The 20,977-nt window shown below is 36.9% G+C and overlaps 1 protein-coding gene across 1 annotated transcript in view; it reads left to right on the forward strand.

The window, feature by feature from the left end:
• The first annotated feature begins 1,683 nt into the window (after nt 1-1,683).
• LOC140153679 (adipocyte plasma membrane-associated protein-like) overlaps nt 1,684-20,977 on the forward strand; it is a 43,127-nt gene continuing 23,833 nt past the window's right edge. Inside the window, exons 1-3 of the mRNA XM_072176488.1 lie at nt 1,684-2,063; nt 15,815-15,944; nt 19,907-20,008. Of these exons, the coding sequence (XP_072032589.1) occupies nt 1,967-2,063; nt 15,815-15,944; nt 19,907-20,008 (329 nt within the window). The 5' untranslated portion in view covers nt 1,684-1,966. The remainder of the gene's footprint in view (nt 2,064-15,814; nt 15,945-19,906; nt 20,009-20,977) is intronic.

The following is a 20,977-nucleotide window of genomic DNA, read 5'->3' on the forward strand; positions in this document are numbered from 1 at the left end:
GCTCGAGTCTCTTAGAATCATTTAAACTACTGGGCACCCATACAGCTGAAGCATAATTTATGGTTGAAAGACCCAAATTTTTCCACAATATATCCCCATAATATACACGATTAAAATCGTCTTGACCATCAATAATAGATTTAATATAACCAATCATTCGATTCCCTTTTTTAATAACTTCTTCAATGTGATAGTGATTTGACATGTTTCTACAAAGAGTGACACCCAGGTACTTATATCTGTCAACTTCATGAATAAAACTCTCCCCTAAGTGCCATAGTCTATTGGGGTTCAATCGCTTGCCGACAATCAATACATTTGATTTGCTATGGTTAAAGCTTAATTTCCAAGCGCGAGCAAAATTAGCCGCTAGATCTAACATCGTCTGCAATTTGTGTTCATTATCTGCGATTAGTACAATATCGTCAGCCCAAAACATACTACCAATATTTACATCACATACGTTAGTTTTGATACGCTAAGAGTAAGTCTCTATTGGAAACTATTGCTTTTGTTTAGAAGAGTCGTCTGCTAGGGGATGATGTTGGTATTATTTACAAAAACCGACCTGAATGTGCATGGTGCATGGCAAAATTGGATCTGCAAGAGAGCTATAATTCCTAGAGAATCGAAAGGGCTGCAGTGAAGCGAAACGAAGCGTGAATATTATTGGTAAGAAGGACGTAAGGTGTTGTTGACCTTTTGATCTGACCCTGTTAAATTATACTTAGAAAAATAATTAGTATAAAAGTGAGAATGGACTGTGCATAGCCCCGGGTGCTACATGTAGCTAGCCCGGGGTGCCGGGTGCTAACATAACTACAAAGATGTCGGTGAACTAGGCATCATAAAGAACAGCCTGAGGCTGTAACTGATATGAATTTGGCAAGTAATAACAAAAATAATTGAAAAGGATCTATTCAAATTGAAAAGTGTACGGTTAGTCACTTGCGACTAAAAGTCTTAAATTAAAAAAGGGGCTGTGCAATAAAATTGGGGGGGGCATCTTAATGCGCTCCACACACTTTCTTCGCTCTAAGGGGCTGTGCAATAATTATGAGCCCTCCATGAATTTGTGCCAAAAATTGCTTGCCCCCCTCTCGGATTTTCACAAAATTGCTTGTGTCCCCCCCCCCCTTTCGACTTACCAAAAATTTCTTGCCCCAGTTTTACCCTCCCCCATGGCTCATAATTATTGCACGGCCCAAATGTTTTGGCATGCTCTGCGCCTTAGTTCCAACGAAGAATGATTTGTCTTGAACCTGTGTAAGCAGAAAGGGGGGGGGGTAATAAAATGTTTTGACTCAAGATAGGCGGGGTCGTAAATAAATTAAGCCCGCGATGCTGGGGGGGGGGTCTTTACCGACATATTCATGACCCCCCTTCCTAAGAAAATGACATCCCCCTAATTCCAACCTTGCCCTAACCCTAATAAACCCTAACCCTAAGGTAACTAAAACCATAACCCTTAAACACGCTAAATATTAAAATCCTTAAAACCGTGGATTGCCAAATATGTCATATCCAAAGGGGTGGGGGAAGATTTGTTGGTGGGCTGAGAGAGGAGCAAGCAATTTATGGAAATTCCCCCAGCTCATAATTATTTCACAGTCCCTTAGTGTTAAGGTGTATTCATGTAAAATAATTTTGTCACCCTGGCACATTGCGCTGATCAATCAACTACGAGTGCTTCACAGCTAGCTGACAATGCTACCAATATTAAAGTTGACTCGGCAGTATTGCAGCTAGTATTCAGAGTTTGACTGAATTCAAAGCAATAATGCTGGGATCAGGGAAATAATATGACAATGACATGAAGTGAATTACGGTACAATGTACTCTCATCCTGTGCGATATAATACTCAACATTGAGGTACAATATGGATATAAGATAGGAAGAAGAAGAATTGCACGAGACCATAAAAACAGCCTTCAACTGCTCCTTCAGCTGAGGATCATATGTGATATGTTCAGTTTAAGACTCATCCACATTTTGTTCAGCAATTTTGTGGTTGCTACCAAACACCAAATATGGATGAGAGCATTAGGCTCAACCAGTCATGGTAAGTAAATGAGTAAATGAGCCTTTTGAGGAGAGTGAGAGCAATCACTCTCTACTGCTCTCCTTTTATTATAGGAGAATGATTTTTAGCTCTCCTTAGTTTACCATTTTCTCTTTATATACATTCTATTGTAAATGCTCCAAACAGCTCTCGTTGAAGGCTCCAGAAGAGCTATTTAATGCTCTCCTGCAACTTCCAAAAGGCAGTCCCTGATGTGGCGAGTTTAATCCATCCCCTCGCCCATCTTACTCATCTCTTCCAATCTAACATTTACCATGTTTACCTCAATTGATAGGCCTGTACCCATCTGCAAAAGTGCTTTTTGTGGGTAATCTTCTTTGACTTGGCCATGTTGACCATCTGTCTTGATGAGGTGGAATTATGTCAGTACACTGCACTGGTACAAGGGTGAATGAGTATGGAGCAACACTATGTGTGTGTGGATTGTGAGCTTCTGATTCCTAATCCTATTTTTAAAATTCAAATCTACATTCTACATGTAAATGGTTTGGTAAGGACCCAGAATCAGTGTTCCCTGAAGGATTGTCAACTTACTCTAATCGAGTGCAGACTAAGAATAAACTGAAGTATTTTTAGCTATTGTCATGCAATTAAAAGGTTGCAGTATAGAAGACACATCAACAGTAGATAGCAGATGAAGACATCAGTAGATAGCAGATGAAGACATCAGTAGATAGCAGATGAAGACACATCAACAGTTGATAGCAGAAGAATACATCACACATAGCAGATAAAGACATATCAGCAGTAGATAGCATAGCAGAATGCATATCAGCAGTAGATAGCAGAAGAAGGCATATCAGCAGTAGATAGCAGATGAAGGCATATCAGTAGGTAGCAGAAGAAGACACATAAGCAGTAGATAGCCGATGAAGACATCAGCAGTAGATAGTAGATGAAGACATCAGCAGTAGATAGCCGATGAAGACATCCGCAGTAGATAGCAGATGAAGACATCAGCAGTAGATAGCCGATGAAGACATCCGCAGTAGATAGCAGATGAAGACATATAAGTAGTAGATAGCAGGTGAAGACATCAGCAGTAGGTAGCAGAAGAAGATATATCATCAGTGGATAGCAGAAGAAGACATCAGCAGTAAATAGCAGAAGAAAACATGATCAGTAATAGAAGAAGACAGCAGTAGATAGCAGAATAGCAGTAGATAGCAGCAGAAAACATCAGCAGTAGATAGCAGAAGAAGACATGTCAGCAGTAGGTAGCAGATGAAGACATCAGTAGATAGTGGATGAAGGCATCCATGTTTCAGCAGTAGATAGCAGATGAAGACAATATCAGCAGTAGATAGCAGATAAAGACACATCAACAGTAGATAGCAGATGAAGAAATATCAGCAGTATATAGCAGAAGACACATCAGCAGTAGATAGCAGATGAAGACATATCAGTAAATAGCAAAAGAAGACACATGCATCAGCAGTAGATAGCTGATGAATACATCAGTAGATAGCAGAAGAAAACACGTCAGCAGTAGATAGCAGGTGAAAACACATCAGTGATAGAAGACATCAGCAGTAGATAGCATATCAGCAGTAGATAGCAGCAGAAGACATATCAGCAGAAGATAGCAGATGAAAACATCAATATATAGCAGAAACAGACAGCAGTAGATAGCAGAAGAAGACATCAGCATGATGACAACATCAGTAGATAGCAGAAGAATACATCAGCAGTAGGTAGCAGATGACATATCAGCAGTAGATAGCAGAAGATACATCAGCAGTAGATAGCAGATGAAGCCACATCAGCAGTAGGGGAGAGTGGGGTAAGTTGAGCCAAGGGGTAAGTTGAGCCACCCCCTCTAGAAAGAAAATTAAAAACTTATCTTACTTTGCAGTTCCACTTATTTGTATATGACATAACAGAGGCTTCTCAAGTGTAATATGGAATCACTTGCTCATAGGGTAAGAAAGCTGCATTAGAAAGTTCATTTTTCGCACTTTTGTTGAACTTTTGGCAAAAACCAATTTTTTTCATGTTTCACCCAGAAAGAAAAAGGCTAAAATGATAACATTCTGGGTATTGAGGATGTGATATATGAACACTATTTTAGGAAACTATTTACAACTGTAACAAGTTTTAGTCAGGCGGGAGGCTTGGTTGTTGACAAAAAGGGCCACATGGGGTAAGTTGAGCCAAAGGCCATGGGGCAAGTTGAGCATAGGAAAAACCTGCAGAAATTTCCCCAATTTTTTTAATAAAAGTAAAATCTTGTCAGAAATTACTTGTATGCAATATTTAGATCAAACTACTTCTATATCAAACTATTTTTCGAAATAAATACCTGAAAACAACAATTAAAAAAGGCCAAATTGAATTTCACAGCTATGGCATATACTGTGCATTTCTATGGTGGCTCAACTTGCCCCTGCGACTGGCTCAACTTACCCCACCCTTGGGGTAAGTTGAGCCAATTTGCAAATGATTTTTGAAGTCTCACTGTGAGAAAGTGCAAAATATTGATTACAATTTTGTGGTATCATAACCAAGTAAACATACATATGTTTCATTTGTAACACTGCATTTGGGTCCTGCTTTATTTACTTGAGCGTAGGGAAAGTAAATGTAAAAAGTGGCTCAACTTACCCCACTCTCCCCTAGATAGCAGAAGAAGACATCAGTGATAGCAGAAGAAGACACCAGCAGCAGATAGCAGATGAACTGATGTGTATCAGCAGTAGATAGCAGAATTGCTGAATTAGACATCAGCAGTAGATACATGGATTTGCTCACCCCTATAACACCAGACATGCTAATGAGCCATTCATCATTCCTACTAAATCTGTTCTTGCTAGTAACACCTCTAAAACCAGAGGACCGCGTTTCTGGAACTCTCTCCCTCTTAACATCAAGCACTCTGTATCACATGTTGCCTTTAAAAGTAGGTTGAAAAAATGTTTCATCGGTGAATATGATTCGGCATAGACACTCCTTGTTTACCCTCGAAGCTTTACGGTAGTTGTGCTTGATTTTTAATTTTACTTCGCTGCTGTCCAATGTTTGTATTGTGTTCCCTTTGTGTGCTTTAATTGTCTTCTACTGCTTGCATTCCTACAATAGTAGCCACCAAACTTCACATTAATACTGCATCATCAGAATCATCATCAGAAACCGTAGGCGTTTGTTTCCATTATGCTCTTGACGTAATTAGTAGCTATGACCTTCACTATTCTTCTCTTTCTCTTTCCTTTTTCTTCCCTTTCATATCCTTTTCTCTTCTTTTCTTTCTGTCGGATATGTGTATGTGTATGTTTGTGTGTCAATGAGGTCTCTGCACCTCTCAATCTCATCTCTTTCATCTCTTTTCCCTCTCAATTTCCTTTGCTCAACAACCTAGTCCAGAATTGTATTTTATTTCAGCCTAGATAATCTACTTTATTCAGTACTATATTGTATTAACTATACTTTGTATTTATCGTATCAATGACCATTTAAAATGTAGTCTGCTAAGCATGCATTATTATGTTATTGTATTTATTTATATTATACTGATATAACTGTAATACTAATTGATTGTATTGATATATAACTATACCATTAATTCAGAATAATTCTTGCCTCATATTTCATTATTCATTATATCAATGATCATTCATATATTTTGTATAATCTAATGCTTGCTTAATCTTGCTTAATAATTAATCATGCAGTACTATCTTGTATTATTATTATTATCATTATTAGTGTTATTATTATTGTCATCATCATTATTATTATTATTATCATTACTGCCATTTAAAAGGTAGTCTGCTTAAGCATGCATTGTTATATTATTGTATTGACTTACATTATATTGATTGATTCCTGATTGTATTCATTACTCTAGCTTCATATATTTTGTATTACTTTGTTGAGTTTTATGTATCACATGCATTTTGATGATTGATGAAAATAAAATATGAATGAATGAATGAATGAACATGTAGCAGATGAAGACATATAAGCAGTAGATAGCAGATGAAGACATAGCAGTAGATAGCAGATGAAGACATATAAGCAGTAGATAGCAGATGAAGACACATCATCAGTAGATAGCAGATGAAGGCACATCAGCAGTAGATAGCAGATGAAGACATATCAGTAGATATCAGATGAAGACATAGCAGTAGATAGCAGATGAAGACATAGCAGTAGATAGCAGATGAAGACACATCATCAGTAAATAGCAGATGAAGGCACATCAGCAGTAGATAGCAGATGAAGACATAGCAGTAGATAGCAGATGAAGACATAGCAGTAGATAGCAGATGAAGACATAGCAGTAGATAGCAGATGAAGACATAGCAGTAGATAGCAGATGAAGACATAGCAGTAGAGAGCAGATGAAGACATATCAGTAGTGGATAGCAGATGAAGACATAGCAGTAGATAGCAGATGAAGACATAGCAGTAGATAGCAGATGAAGACATAGCAGTAGAGAGCAGATGAAGACATAGCAGTAGATAGCAGATGAAGACATATAAGCAGTAGATAGCAGATGAAGACATAGCAGTAGATAGCAGATGAAGACATAGCAGTAGATAGCAGATGAAGACATAAGCAGTAGATAGCAGATGAAGACATATAAGCAGTAGATAGCAGATGAAGACATAGCAGTAGATAGCAGAAGAAGACATAAGCAGTAGATAGCAGATGAAGACATAGCAGTAGATAGCAGATGAAGACATAGCAGCAGTAGATAGCAGAAGAACACATCAGCAGTAGATAGCAGATGAACACATCAGCAGTAGATAGCAGATGAAGACATCAGCAGTAGATAGCAGATGAAGACATATAAGCAGTAGATAGCAGATGAAGACATAGCAGTAGATAGCAGATGAAGACATATAAGCAGTAGATAGCAGATGAAGACACATCATCAGTAGATAGCAGATGAAGGCACATCAGCAGTAGATAGCAGATGAAGACATATCAGTAGATATCAGATGAAGACATAGCAGTAGATAGCAGATGAAGACATAGCAGTAGATAGCAGATGAAGACACATCATCAGTAAATAGCAGATGAAGGCACATCAGCAGTAGATAGCAGATGAAGACATAGCAGTAGATAGCAGATGAAGACATAGCAGTAGATAGCAGATGAAGACATAGCAGTAGATAGCAGATGAAGACATAGCAGTAGATAGCAGATGAAGACATAGCAGTAGAGAGCAGATGAAGACATATCAGTAGTGGATAGCAGATGAAGACATAGCAGTAGATAGCAGATGAAGACATAGCAGTAGATAGCAGATGAAGACATAGCAGTAGAGAGCAGATGAAGACATAGCAGTAGATAGCAGATGAAGACATATAAGCAGTAGATAGCAGATGAAGACATAGCAGTAGATAGCAGATGAAGACATAGCAGTAGATAGCAGATGAAGACATAAGCAGTAGATAGCAGATGAAGACATATAAGCAGTAGATAGCAGATGAAGACATAGCAGTAGATAGCAGAAGAAGACATAAGCAGTAGATAGCAGATGAAGACACGTCATCAGTAAATAGCAGATGAAGGCACATCAGCAGTAGATAGCAGATGAACACATCAGCAGTAGATAGCAGATGACTCATCAGCAGTAGATAGCAGATGAAGACATTGCAGTAGATAGCCGATGAAGACATCATCATAAAGTAGATAGCCGATGAAGACATCATCATAAAGTAGATAGCCGATGAAGACATCATCATAAAGTAGATAGCCGATGACGACATCATCAGTAGATAGCAGATGAACACATCAGCAGTAGATAGCAGATGAAGACATTGCAGTAGATAGCCGATGAAGACATCATCATAAAGTAGATAGCCGATGACGACATCATCAGCAGTAGATAGCAGATGAACACATCAGCAGTAGATAGCAGAAGACATATCAGCAATGGATAGCAGATGAAGCCTGTGCAGTACTAGATTGGTACTGCACTGGTGTACTCTAGAGGAGCCACAAAGTAGTTGAGTAGGGGTGTACCTGCATCATCAGCAGCAATAGGTAGTTTGTCAAAAAGATGCTGTGGACTCTTCATGATCATGATGAAAGCTTAACAGGTATATACTTTACCCAAAGGTAAACCATTAAAACCCTCAAGCTATACTTGTAAAAGGTTGTGTTTTTTTTTTCATCTTTATGCATTAATTTTTCTCCTGGATATCTTAATACCATGCACCTTTAAATTAAGTCATAATATTAGTGAATAGAGTAAATACTATAGACCAAGTCCTTGAATTGGAAGTATTCAAACAAATCAAACAGATTTAACAAATAAAGTAAAATGCAAACCTTGGTATTTTGTTAGTTCATTTACTTGAATGACCCAGGTGATTTGACTAAAAAACTATCATGATGTGTGAAAGAATTGAAAGGCTTATGGACCAAGAATTTCTGTGTGTATATTTGTGTGCCCAAGCATACCCAGTTGAGACAAACTATAGATATTGGTTGAGCTTGGCTGTACATTGATCTTCAATTATTTAGTTGTGTGTGTAGTACCTACACCTATTCAAGTTTAATGGCCCATGTCATTTTTTCTCTCAATGATCTCATCATGATGATCAGGTTAGTGATTTTTCTCTTAAAATTGTATTTGTAATTAATGAATGTTATTTATAGATCTTTAGATTTTTAGATTTAAAATTGGAGTGTAAATAGTTTCGCTTACCTGGTCTTTCATTTGTTTTATTTATATTCCTTATTCTTTTACTTCATTTAAAGGCATATCAATCATGAGTATGACTATATATTAGGGAATAGGGATACCATTTTTAAAATTGTATGCAGTGACTCTTGACTATTATGTGTTTAAAAAATACATGCAATGTTTATTTGATTATACGAAAACAAGATCATGTATTGAAAATGCCATGAAAGGAAAGGCTTTTCATATAACTGGACCCAACATGTTTTCTGGCAAAAGACTTCTATATGTGAATACATTATATAAATCTATTCATTTTTTGCCAATTTTTAAAATAAGCTCCACAACATCAGGCACAGGTTGTTGTGATATCGAATAGGTCGTTAAATCCAACATTTTTTATCTGGTTTCTATTCAAATTGAATAAAAATTAGTTGTTGTAGACTGAATGTGAAAATATGCAGGTGCATGTTTCTTTCATGGGGGGGCACACCGACACCGCCTGGCTAATAATTATTTGGTGCAGAAGGGACACTAAAATGAATACACGGGATCGATACACGTGAATTGCTATGCACGATTTTGATATCAGACGAAAATCTTCTGATACCGGGTTAGAAAATGATGAATATCTCCCGTCATGATTTTTTTCTCAAGAAACCAGATTTGGTCTCATAAACTTGGAAATACGTGTTGAACAGATATGATAGTCGCTAGAATGCGCTTTGAAAATTGGCCGTGCGCTTTGAACTCAAAATTTGACCATTTTATATTGCGTTGGTCCTGTTATGGACTACAGCGTGCAGCGTGTAGTACAGCTGCACTCACTGTAGGCAGTATAAAAGTCGATGACCATTGACCTCAATGGGGTATACAAGCTTAATCACGCACAACCAAGATCGATTACCCGGCTATTGTGAGTAGCCTTAGTTATGTCCCTCGACTAATTATTAGTTTAAAAGAGCTTTAAAGGTTTGAACCAAATGGCTAATCGTGGCTGTGGATTTAACCTACCATGGCGATTCCTGCCATGAAGATATAGGGTCGAAGACACTGTGGGGGGGGTGCAGGTTTGGACTAATAGTATAAGTTTCATGATTTGATAGCATGTTGTAATTTTTGGCATACCAACAACGAAAGGAAATATCTGTATAAATAGAAGGGATTAGTATTGATATGAATAGATTGATTATTTGGTGACATTTATTATTCCATAAGTGAAGAATCTCGGTTATTCCTTCATGTAATTTTACACGAAATTAGGGTTAGTTTAGGGTTAGGATTAGGGTTAGGATGAGGTTTAGGGTTAGGATTAGGGTTATGATTATGATTAGGCTTAGGGTTAGGGTTAGGATTAGGGTTAGAGTTAGGATTAGATTACACGAAATAATTACATGAAGGATCGACCAGAATCTCTATATCTATTCATTGTGCATGTTGTGTTATGTTGCATGTTGCCAAGTGCAATGTGTGGGCCATTGAAAGCCAATTCTTAAAAATAAGGCCCAAACAAGGTTATGTATTTACTTTAAGGTTATTAATTATTTTAAACTGTTGTGATTTGGTAGTTCACAGCATCTTACGAATGGTAGTGAGCTTTGGCAAAAACTGCATTGCTCAATTCATAGCGAGCGTGTAGAAAATTAAAATATCACAGATACACTTTTATAGGTGCTGCGGTTCTTTAGTTACGTTGTAAAGAGGCCTAAAACAACAACACTTTTGTAAAACGTACATAACTCATTAGCAACAATAAACTAAGCAAGTTTGCAAAGTATACGATTTGTAGAATGAACTTTTGCAAAACATCAAGGTGTTAATTTTCAATAATATATTGATCTAGATAATGAAAATCGATTTTAGGTTGCTTCGACCAACAATACCTCATCTACCCGTAAACTGAATATGACCCCATATGTTTCGACTTCAAGTAACACAAGTTTTGAACATTCATATTTTAGAAAAAACAATTCAGCTTGTAGTCCCTTGTAGTCATACATATAGGCCTATATTTAATTCTTGCTTCTTGATTGCATCATCGGTATTATACCAAGATCATGTTTATCAATGGAATGAAATAAGAAATAATTTACAAAATTTGTCTTATAGGCTTATAATATCAAGCCCCCCAAGAGATTTATTTTTTTTAAGCCGAGCGCAAAGTATGTGAAAGGCATTTTAGCATGTATAGCCCTATAAGCTTATAGATGCACTGAGCCTTTTTTAAAGGCTTTTCTTTTTAGTTATAAAAAAAATCCCCTGTAGTACATAGCTTGTTTGTCTAAAAATGTCCCAAACAAGGTTGCTTACTGTAAACTAAATAAACTCCCCCGTGTTTCAACTTCAAGTTACACAAATATATATATATCATTCATTTAGTATAAACAAGCAATTATGTGTATTTGATTCTTGCTAGGTTGAATGCATCATTGTGCCAATATTTGTAAATGGAATGGAATGAATTAAGAAATCATTTACAAAATATAGTAGTATCTTAGACCTATATTAGACTCAGACCCCCCCAAAGGTTTTGTCTCTAAAATCGAAGTACCAAGTATGTGCAAGCCATTTTATGTTAGAGCACATAGCTCTATGCACTAGGCATTTTTACAGGCTTTTAATTATTTAAAAAAAGTCCCATGTACCACTTTTAGCTTGTAAGTTGTATTTCTAAAAGAAAAAAAAGAAGAGAAAAGGCATATACCACATAGCTTTTTTTTTCAAAATTCTTGAGAGATAAACCTTTTGTTTATTTGGCCTTACCATACTCACTGGAAAAATCTTTAGTCTCAAATGGGCAAAATATTGTTAGAAACACTGGAACATTTTAATAGTGGGAAAGTTTTCAAAACATTTGGTGACATGATTTAAAGCTATTTAAAAGAAAACAAATCCAGAGTGGTTTCTGCAGCGACATAATTATGTTGCGGAGAAGAACAAACCACAATATAAGCTAATCATTTGAGCAGAAAATTGCAGGCGTGGTAAACACCAAACTATCATGTATTTGTTCATACCGCCTAAATGAAACATATATTTCAGGCCTAAAATTTCACCGGAGAAAAATTATTTATGAGCTTTCACCTTATACCAAAATAAGGTGAAGTTGGAGGGGGGGGGGGGGGTGAGGCTGGCAATTGTTAATTTTAAAGCAATTACTTGTACTATACGGTAGTTATATAAAGCCAGGTTAGGAAGATTTGCACAATTTTCTGACTTATTTATGATAAATAGGCCAAGTGGGCATGATGTGGTGTATTTGTGATCAACCACTTGAACTAAATGTTATACATTCTAACATGGTTCATATTTCCGGTGAGTAAACCAAATGTGATATTTTAGGAAAATATATCCCACATATGGCTCAGGTCATGTGAATCGTATCATTAATTCATGGCTTTTTCATGCCATGGTTTCAAAATAGCTTGTTTTTTGTGCTGTGTTCCCCCATTACTCGTTGACTGCCGATAAACGTCCCAATAAATCGGACTTAGTCACCGGTCAGTTCTCATGATAGATATCCATGGCTAACGATGGTTAACTATGAAAACATGTTAAAGGACATCAAGAAAATTTTCTAAGTTATTTATTTTGAGCTCTTTCGAGTATCGACGAGTAATGGATATATTCTGTAGATTTAGGTTTTGTCTGTGAATGCTAATGTGAGGCCGTCGTAGGTCGTACGGGGCTCAAACTCGGTGGGTGGGTGTAGCTCTGTCCTGGCAAGAAGAAGTTTATGTTCGTTAAGTCATCCGACCCCGGGGCCCCCTCCCAGGGGTCATTTGAGGTCAAATGACTAAAAAATGTCATATGGGCATGAAACTAGGTCGTACGGAACTCAAACTCGGTGGGTGGGTGACGTTCTGTCCTGGCAAGAAGATGTTTATGTTCGTTAAGTCATCCGACCCCGGGCCCCCTCCCAGGGGTCATTTGAGGTCAAATGACTACAAACTGTCATATGGGCATGAAACTAGGTCGTACGGGACTCAAACTCGGTGGGTGGGTGTAGTTCTGTCCTGGCAAGAAGATGTTTATGTTCGTTAAGTCGTCCGACCCCGGGGCTCCCTCCCAGGGGTCATTTGAGGTCAAATGACTAAAAACTGTCATATGGGCATGAAACTAGGTCCTACAGGGGCTCAAACTCGGTGGGTGGGTGTAGTTCTGTCCTGGCAAGAAGATGTCTATGTTCGTTAAGTCATCCGACCACGGGGTCCCCTCCCAGGGGTCATCTAAGGTCAAATTACTAAAAAGTGTCGTATGGGCATGAAACTTGGTAGGTACAGTCAACATTTAAAGCAGCATTTTTTTTAGGTCATTTTGGGGTCATCCAAGGTCACCACGGGTCATCTGAGGTCAAATTAGTAAAAGCTCATATATAGGCATGAAACTTGGTAGGTACAGTCAACATTTAGAGTTATAAGTTTAGGTCATTTTGGGGTCATCCAATGTCACCCTGGGGTCATCTGAGGTCAAATTAGTAAAAATTGTCATATGGGCATGTCACCATCAGCCTGGTAATCGCGCCCAGCCGAGAACCGCCAAATATGGGTAACCGCCTAGTCTATTTTAAAACTGATGCATCAATGACTATGTTCATCATGTCATATAGAGGCCTTGCATGCGACGTATCATCCCGTAAATATGGCGGACTACTCAAATGCATTCAACAAAAGCATGATTGCAATCTACCGTGACAGTTCGTCTCACACACATAATCCTGCACTACGATCAAATAGGTTGATGACAACATTTGATTGAATGGACTGCACTCCGCCATAACTACGGTGAAGGACACCGGTTGAAAACCTTTGTTTGGAGCCAATCAATAATTTCATGCAGGGCCTCTATTGTATCATTCTCACATAGAGTGTGTTTATAGTGAGGCAGATTATGCGGTATTTAGCTGGACTGCCACGCAGTCTATATTTGTTTATGTTTTACTAACCATTGCAAATCTAGACTACGCGGTAGTTTAGCTAAATAACGGAAAGATTGTCTCACTATAAACACGCTCATAGATGATAGAAATACTAAATTCGTTCACTATCTATATTTTTACTTCTAGTAGAGCTCCAATCTAAGGGTTAAAGTTATGTTTTAGGTTAGGTTAGGATTTTTTTAAAGTACCCAGTACAGTGAACCTTATGGTACAAATGCGCGCGAAAATTTTAGCATAGGCCTATTGAAACTAAACTGGTGAAATATGGGACAAAAGTGGAATAAATTCGCGCAAAGCGCTAAAATGGCATTCTGTGGCTATAAAATGGCCAAATATGAGGTTAATTTCGACACAAACCAATACACAGGCGTCAATATTGGGGGTGATTATATTGACCATCCCCTGGCAAAATATTGTGGCATTTATCCCCCCCGATCTACGCCTATGTAATTTAGAGCCCTGTGACTCCATCGGTCTCCCTCTCCCTCTCTCTCCTTCCCCCCTCCTTCCTTTGTGTCTTCCTCCACTTGGCGGAAACTCTAATAGGCACAAAGGACCAATATGCGATACGTAATCTATTTCCTCTTCTTTCTATATCTAACCTCCTTGGGCCTACATATTAGTACTGATATATCATACGCTGGCGAAATTACGTAATTAATCGGATTAATTAACATACTGAGCAATAGGTGAAAACAATTTTGACAAAAGGAGTTGTCCTTGTTAATTTGTAGACATGTACTTTTGATTATTTACATAGCTTCTTCTCCAATCACTGTGTAAAACATCCATCCAAAAATCTGATTGCTATTATTATATGGATGAATGGACATATCACAAAAGGATTGCTTATCTCAATAGGGCATGTACTTAAGCATTTTTTAACTGACCGGCGTTATTGGGCGTTTTATCGGAGGTCACCGAGTAATGCCGAAGATCAAAATCGATTTTATGTATTGTGTATGTATCATAGGACGCTCGTATTAATTGTCTCTATGCGCTTGAGAATTCAACAATATAAATAATGGTAGCTCTATTATAATACACATTAATGTTTTAAGCAGATAAAATTCCAAAATATAATACGTTTTCTGCCTTTGCTTGTCACGTGGTAGGCCTATGTTGAAGTTGCGATTATATTTTTAAATAAGTTTCAGCTGAATAACAAGAAGACAAGTGGCCGAGTGGTCTAAGGCGCTAGGCTCATAGAGTACTAAGCGTTGCGCCGTGAGTTCGAACCCCGCCTCTGCCAAACTTTGACTTTTTTTAATTTCATATTTGGGAAATGTGACTGGGAGAATTTATGTATGGTGTGGAGTGGTGTGATAGGGCATGTACTTTAACTGGCCGGCGCGGTCCGGTGACTAAGTCTTTATTGGGCGTTTTATCGGCAGTCATCGAGTAATGCAAGCATATTTGGTTTAAAATTAAACCTTCGCCTACACCACATCTTTGCACTTGTCCCAGATGTGATTTTACCGTACTCAGTTGTAATGCCTATCTTTGGCCAAATGCACATGAGATGTTGCTGTTAAGGCTTTGGTAAATTTTACATTTTCATATATCTTGTTTTGGGCAGCCCTCGAATTAAGGATCTGAAGGGGCACGGCAACTTTTTTAGGGCAAGTTGATAATTGCCTTGGATTTTCACTGAAAAGGCAAGGCCGCACGGCAGTTTGTAATATTTCAAGAGGGCATCATGGCAACTGTTGACAATTTGAGAAGGGCACCAAGGCAATTTCTCAAAAGCGAAGAAAACACACAAACAGTCTGATAGATGATAATGAAGGGGCAGGGCTGGGGCCTGGGCTGGGGCACTGATGGCAGCTTCAATAGAGGGCATGGCACATGACTGCCGTTGGTAAAAGACATATTTTGAGGGCATTACGGCAGTGGGGATGGGCACCCACGGCATTATGCCGTAGGTTAATTCGAGGGCTGGTTTTGGGTTTATTATCTGGATTGTAAAGTAAAATTGTTAAGCAAGTCTTTTATTTGTGTAGTTGTTTAGTAATAATTTTCTAGCTTGGGCTGTGTTATTGAATCTACGAGAAGGTCCGCAATTTTTACAGATGTGTTAAAATGTGCTAACCAGGTTCAAAGTTTGTGAACAATTCACATCTGATACCTTGTACTTGTATTATGTTTTTCAGGTATAGCCATGGCCGATCGCAGACAGGACGTTGATAAGACGGTCCGACAGCGTGGTAAGCAGCAGTCTAGATATGCTCCCAACTTGATTGAAGATGATGTCAATGACAAGATGAATAGGAGGACAAAAAGGTAATTTATGTGTAGATATTTACACAAAAAAATCTATCCATTTACATTTTCTTTGATTGTGTACAATTTATTACAAATCCACATATAGGGTGTATTTATACCTGGTAATAATTTTACTAGAAGGAACACGACAGGAGGCGATCATATTTTAAAGGACAAAATATTGAGTTGGTGAAAATACTGATCAAACCAATCAAAAGACATTATTGGAAATACCTGCCAATCTGTGCGAGTTGGATTTACTTCTGCAGGTGTATGCATGCATGTTGATCACATGTATATACACAGGTGTTCATCACTTTTATGTTCATACAAATGCAATTTTTACAATAGATATTTGGTGGGGATGCTTGACTCAATTTTGTCTATGTTATCTTGCAATATACTTCTAGTGCCCGTTTCTATTCATCATTATGTATTCTTCTCCCGTGCATTATTTTCGCGAACTACCTCGCAGTGCAGGTTTATATTAACCTGCACGCTAAACAATACATTATCTAAAACCCGCACGCTAAACAATACATTTTAGATAATACGTGCACGCTCAAATACTAGAAATACTACTTTCACATTACTATATAATTTATGTAACTATGTTCGATATATATACCACCAAAAAAGTACGAATATACATTCTGTGGTGTTAAAATAGTTATAGGGTATGGTATTTTCTCATGTGCACTTTGTAAATCATAGGTTACAAACTGTTCTATTTTGCAACTATCATTGCCATAAATTATGATTAATGAACTCAAATAAATCAAATATCAAATGAGAATAATCGAGCTTCTATTAATTAAAAAGGGCTAAAAACAGGTGGACCATAATTATACAAGATGATACCATTACAAAATATTCAGCATTTTACAAATGAATTACATGTAGGCCTATATCTAAGATAACATATACACGCCCGGGAAACACACACTAGCGTATAATATCATGATCATGCGTTATAGTATTGAACAAATTAAAAAATTCCACTGTTGTGTGTTTTAACAATTTTAGTAGATTTTAAAGTTCAAATTGTAGAACTATAAAGTCCAGTTGATATTGATAAATAAGTTTATTCTCTCATCTCCATTCACCGTAGTACTGCATGTAGTGGGACGTCAACATCGATTGTTTCCAGGTCAACTGCTTTGTGCTCTCTGTGTTCGGAACCACGATATTAAATGATCACAACATAAAGTCAATTGGTTACAAACCATGCGTGAATAAGTTACTAAAGTATGACGTATGGCGCAATCGATACCATTAATAGCTAACTTATACAGTGATTGATTTACTTGACCAGTTACTAGTAAATGCTACCCTGGTCAATGACCTGACGGTGTTTTTAAAATTTAAGATATTTTACCTAATATTCAAACTAATATAATGAATGCAGCAATTAATATTGCCTATTGTTTTAATACACTCAAAGTATATGACGGATAATGTATTGCAAATGCATTAAGTCAAGATAATCACACTTGCCATGGAGTTATTGCATTCAGCTCTCGAGCCTATCGGCTCTCGAGCTAAATGCAATAACTCCACGGCGCGTGCGATTATCTTGACTAATGCATTGCACTCAGTTCATTATCCTTATCATAATTAGCAAAATGTTGTTTATGGATATATACTAATTTGTTCATCAAAAGGTTTATTTCTTTTTTGATCTAAATATAATGGACATACACAAGAAGAGAGCTTATGGGGAGTAATAATTAGTTAAAATTGGTGAAGGGGTTACTTTTATTGGGAAAATGTGGTTGGTTGCTCAGAAAAAAAATCAACAGTTGCTATGTATGGACTCAAATATGCAATACAAGTACATGTCCCGGGGTACATGTATGCAATGCAAAATACAGACCTGAAATTTGTCAGCTTTTCAGCTAATTTCAGCATTTCTTTTGCTCAAATGTATGTATTTTCTTCTATTTCAGCCCAATTTGAGCTATTTTACCTTGGTTTCACACTTTTTTTTGAGCATTTTTCTACAAAGACAATTTTCAGGTCTAAAAATATTGTATCTCCATTGTGATTTGGCATCACAGGGAGATCCAACATTTTTTTTTTCATTTTACACAGCTACCATTAGAATTCAAATTGTTGCTAAAAGATTTTTGTTTATACTTTTTGTAGAAAAGGCAGTCAATTTCAGAGTGTGTTAACACACAAAATGCACAAATCTGATTTTAAAGATTTTATGATTTACCGGATCAGTGATTGTACCTTTAGACTTGTGTTAAATTGTGAATTTCATATTACAATAGTGCTGGAAAGGCCCTACATGTACCAGTGATCCCTGTCCACAGAGGAGTATATAATATTTTTTTTAAATGACTTTTTTAAGAAAATTATTTGATATCAGAAGGACATTCCTCATATTCAGAATGCAATTCTATATATGTCTGATGTGCTCTCAGGTCCCACAAAAAATACATGAAAGCGTTGTTATCAGACCCCTTAAAGTGACGGATAAGTTAATAAAACATTAGGTGTATTTTTCATATGAAAAAAGAAAAAAACTTTGCAACAAGATGGATTTTTTTCAGATTTTCTGATTTGGCAATCACTGCTAAAAATCCTGATGTGCCTCAACAAAGAAGACATGAAAAGATTATAATCAGCATTTGCTTTCACATTTTAATTTTATATCTTTGTCATGAAGTGCTAAAAGCCTGAGACACTTTATTGATAATATCAAATGAATATTCATGACTAAATGTGTAAAAAAACAAATAGTAAAATAGTACTGGCATAATTGATGCTTTGAATATTTGAATTGATCAATGAAAGCACTTCAACTTTTAATAGGTGGTATTCTTTTGTGCCAAAGTGTCATAAGTAAATAAAACTTTTTGCTCTGTGTGCTGAAAGGATACTATACATTAGAAAAGCCATTAGGTATAAATAGAGCATGTCATAATATAGTACTTTGGCAAACTGAAAAACAAGCGCAATCATTTCAATTCTACAGACACACACAGCAAGTACATTGTAAGAGATGCGTGGGATATTTGGGATTATTTGACTGCTGGCAGTGCCACTATCATTTTGAGCAGCATAAAGTGAAGATATCTGAGTAATGGGAATATACTTATTTTCCAGTAGATGATTTGATATAATTGTATTAGCAATGGTGTCTTTTATATCACATTTATTTAAAATTGTTTTAACTGTTAATGTGTGCCTATGGACAAGTGGATATAAATTAGGTAGGAAAATGTTTTCAGATCATATGCCTGTTAGGCATTCAAGGTAAGCTTGTGTCACAAATTTTCTCAGTTTAAATTGTATTAAAAAAGTTCATGAGGACCACTGACAATAATTAGTGACACATTTTAAAATGTAACCATACTAATCAACTGTTCTATAAAACTAATGTTGAATCGTCATATGTAATACATTTTAATATTTAGTTCACTATCCACATGTACAGAATTCAGCTTGCATTTTAATTGTTGATGTAGATATTTGCAAATGAGCCCCCTCCCTCCCGAAAAAATAAAGAAAGTAGTATTGTTCTTTTTTGACCACTGAGCCCAAAAATGTGTTAATCTAGGGTCACATTTTTTTAATAATTTTCACATTTTTTTGGTTAAAATTTGTAGAATGATTTTCCTCTTGTAATTCATAGTACTGCATAAGTCTGATATATCCCTAATGTACGCCTGACAAACTGTATAATTTTCTATTCACTACCGCTGCTTACCATTCTATTTTCAGTATTTGCATGGAACTTTCATTTGACTAACAATATCGTCTGTGGCAGAATATTTAAAAAAAGCTCAACTGACTGATCCCAACTTTTGGAGCTGAAAGGGCAATACATCTTCTTTACCAAAAAAAACCACACCATTTTTGGGGGGGGGGAGGATGTTTTGGCCTTTTTTTATACTTTTGCAAATTGAACTCCTGATCCAAACCCAAGTTTACTAATTTTTGATTTGTATGAATCGTGTTTCTTACAGAAAAATCTTCTCTTGGGTGCGTAGAGTGGCTCTTGTACTCATCATTGTATTAGGATTAGCTTTACTTATCATTCCATCACCAATAGATCCTGTTAGCTTCAGGTAAGTAGTAAAATCAGTACTGCAAACATGGGGGCAATGTACCAGGCCTAAATGCATGTCACTACACATATCTTCGGACAACCTATCTGAGACCGACGTTCCTATTTTAGTATACTCTCATTCTTTGGGACGTCCCTTTAACACACATATATGTGCCAGAATTATAGTAATGATATATTTTACAGTAAATTATTTATTTTCTGTCAGTTCTACAAAAGTAGAATATGTACCTAATGCACAGGCCCGTATGCAGGATTTCATTTGGGGGGTGCTGATTTTGAAAAAGTGGACTTTTTTCCAAGGGGGGGGCAAATTTGTGAAAAGTGGACAAAATTTGGACCTTTTTTGTCCAAAAAAGCATAAAAACCTAATTTTAAGTTTGAACCTTTTGAATTTGTGTATACTTTTCCAAATTGGGGGGGGGGGGGCACCCCCCTGCGTACGGGCCTGCTAATGCAGTTCCAAATATACTATGACTATGGTGTGTCTCGTCTCAAGTTGAGAGTAATGCCATGTTTGATTTCACAGTGGTAGATTTGAGTCGCGTTTATGTGGTTATGTTGACAGCTAGTGGAAATGACACCCCTCATAGCAACCCTTGTGATCTCCTTTATAGAACCCATAACATTCTTCTTGTGTGCCAGATTTATTTGTCTCGATATTTGAGTACAAACACAGCTAGGTCATGCGCTCATGTGACTTGCCTGAGACTTCAATTTCATGCTCTCCCCTATGTACATGTACCATCTTATATAATATAAAATTGGTTAATTTTTTTTCAAACCTCATTTTTGTGGCATATTTGTAATATTTTCACATGTCCCAACTTACACCTAAATGGAATCATTGTGTTTGGTAAGTCAACAGGGCAATTTTGTCACATTAAGTCCAGACCATAGAACTCTATTTAGATAGCCAAAATAGCTGAAATAACCAGTGGGGATTCTTCAATTCTTGTTATTTCAGCTT

This window comes from Amphiura filiformis, chromosome 5 (genome assembly GCF_039555335.1).
Source record: "Amphiura filiformis chromosome 5, Afil_fr2py, whole genome shotgun sequence".
In the NCBI taxonomy this organism is placed as follows: domain Eukaryota; kingdom Metazoa; phylum Echinodermata; class Ophiuroidea; order Amphilepidida; family Amphiuridae; genus Amphiura; species Amphiura filiformis.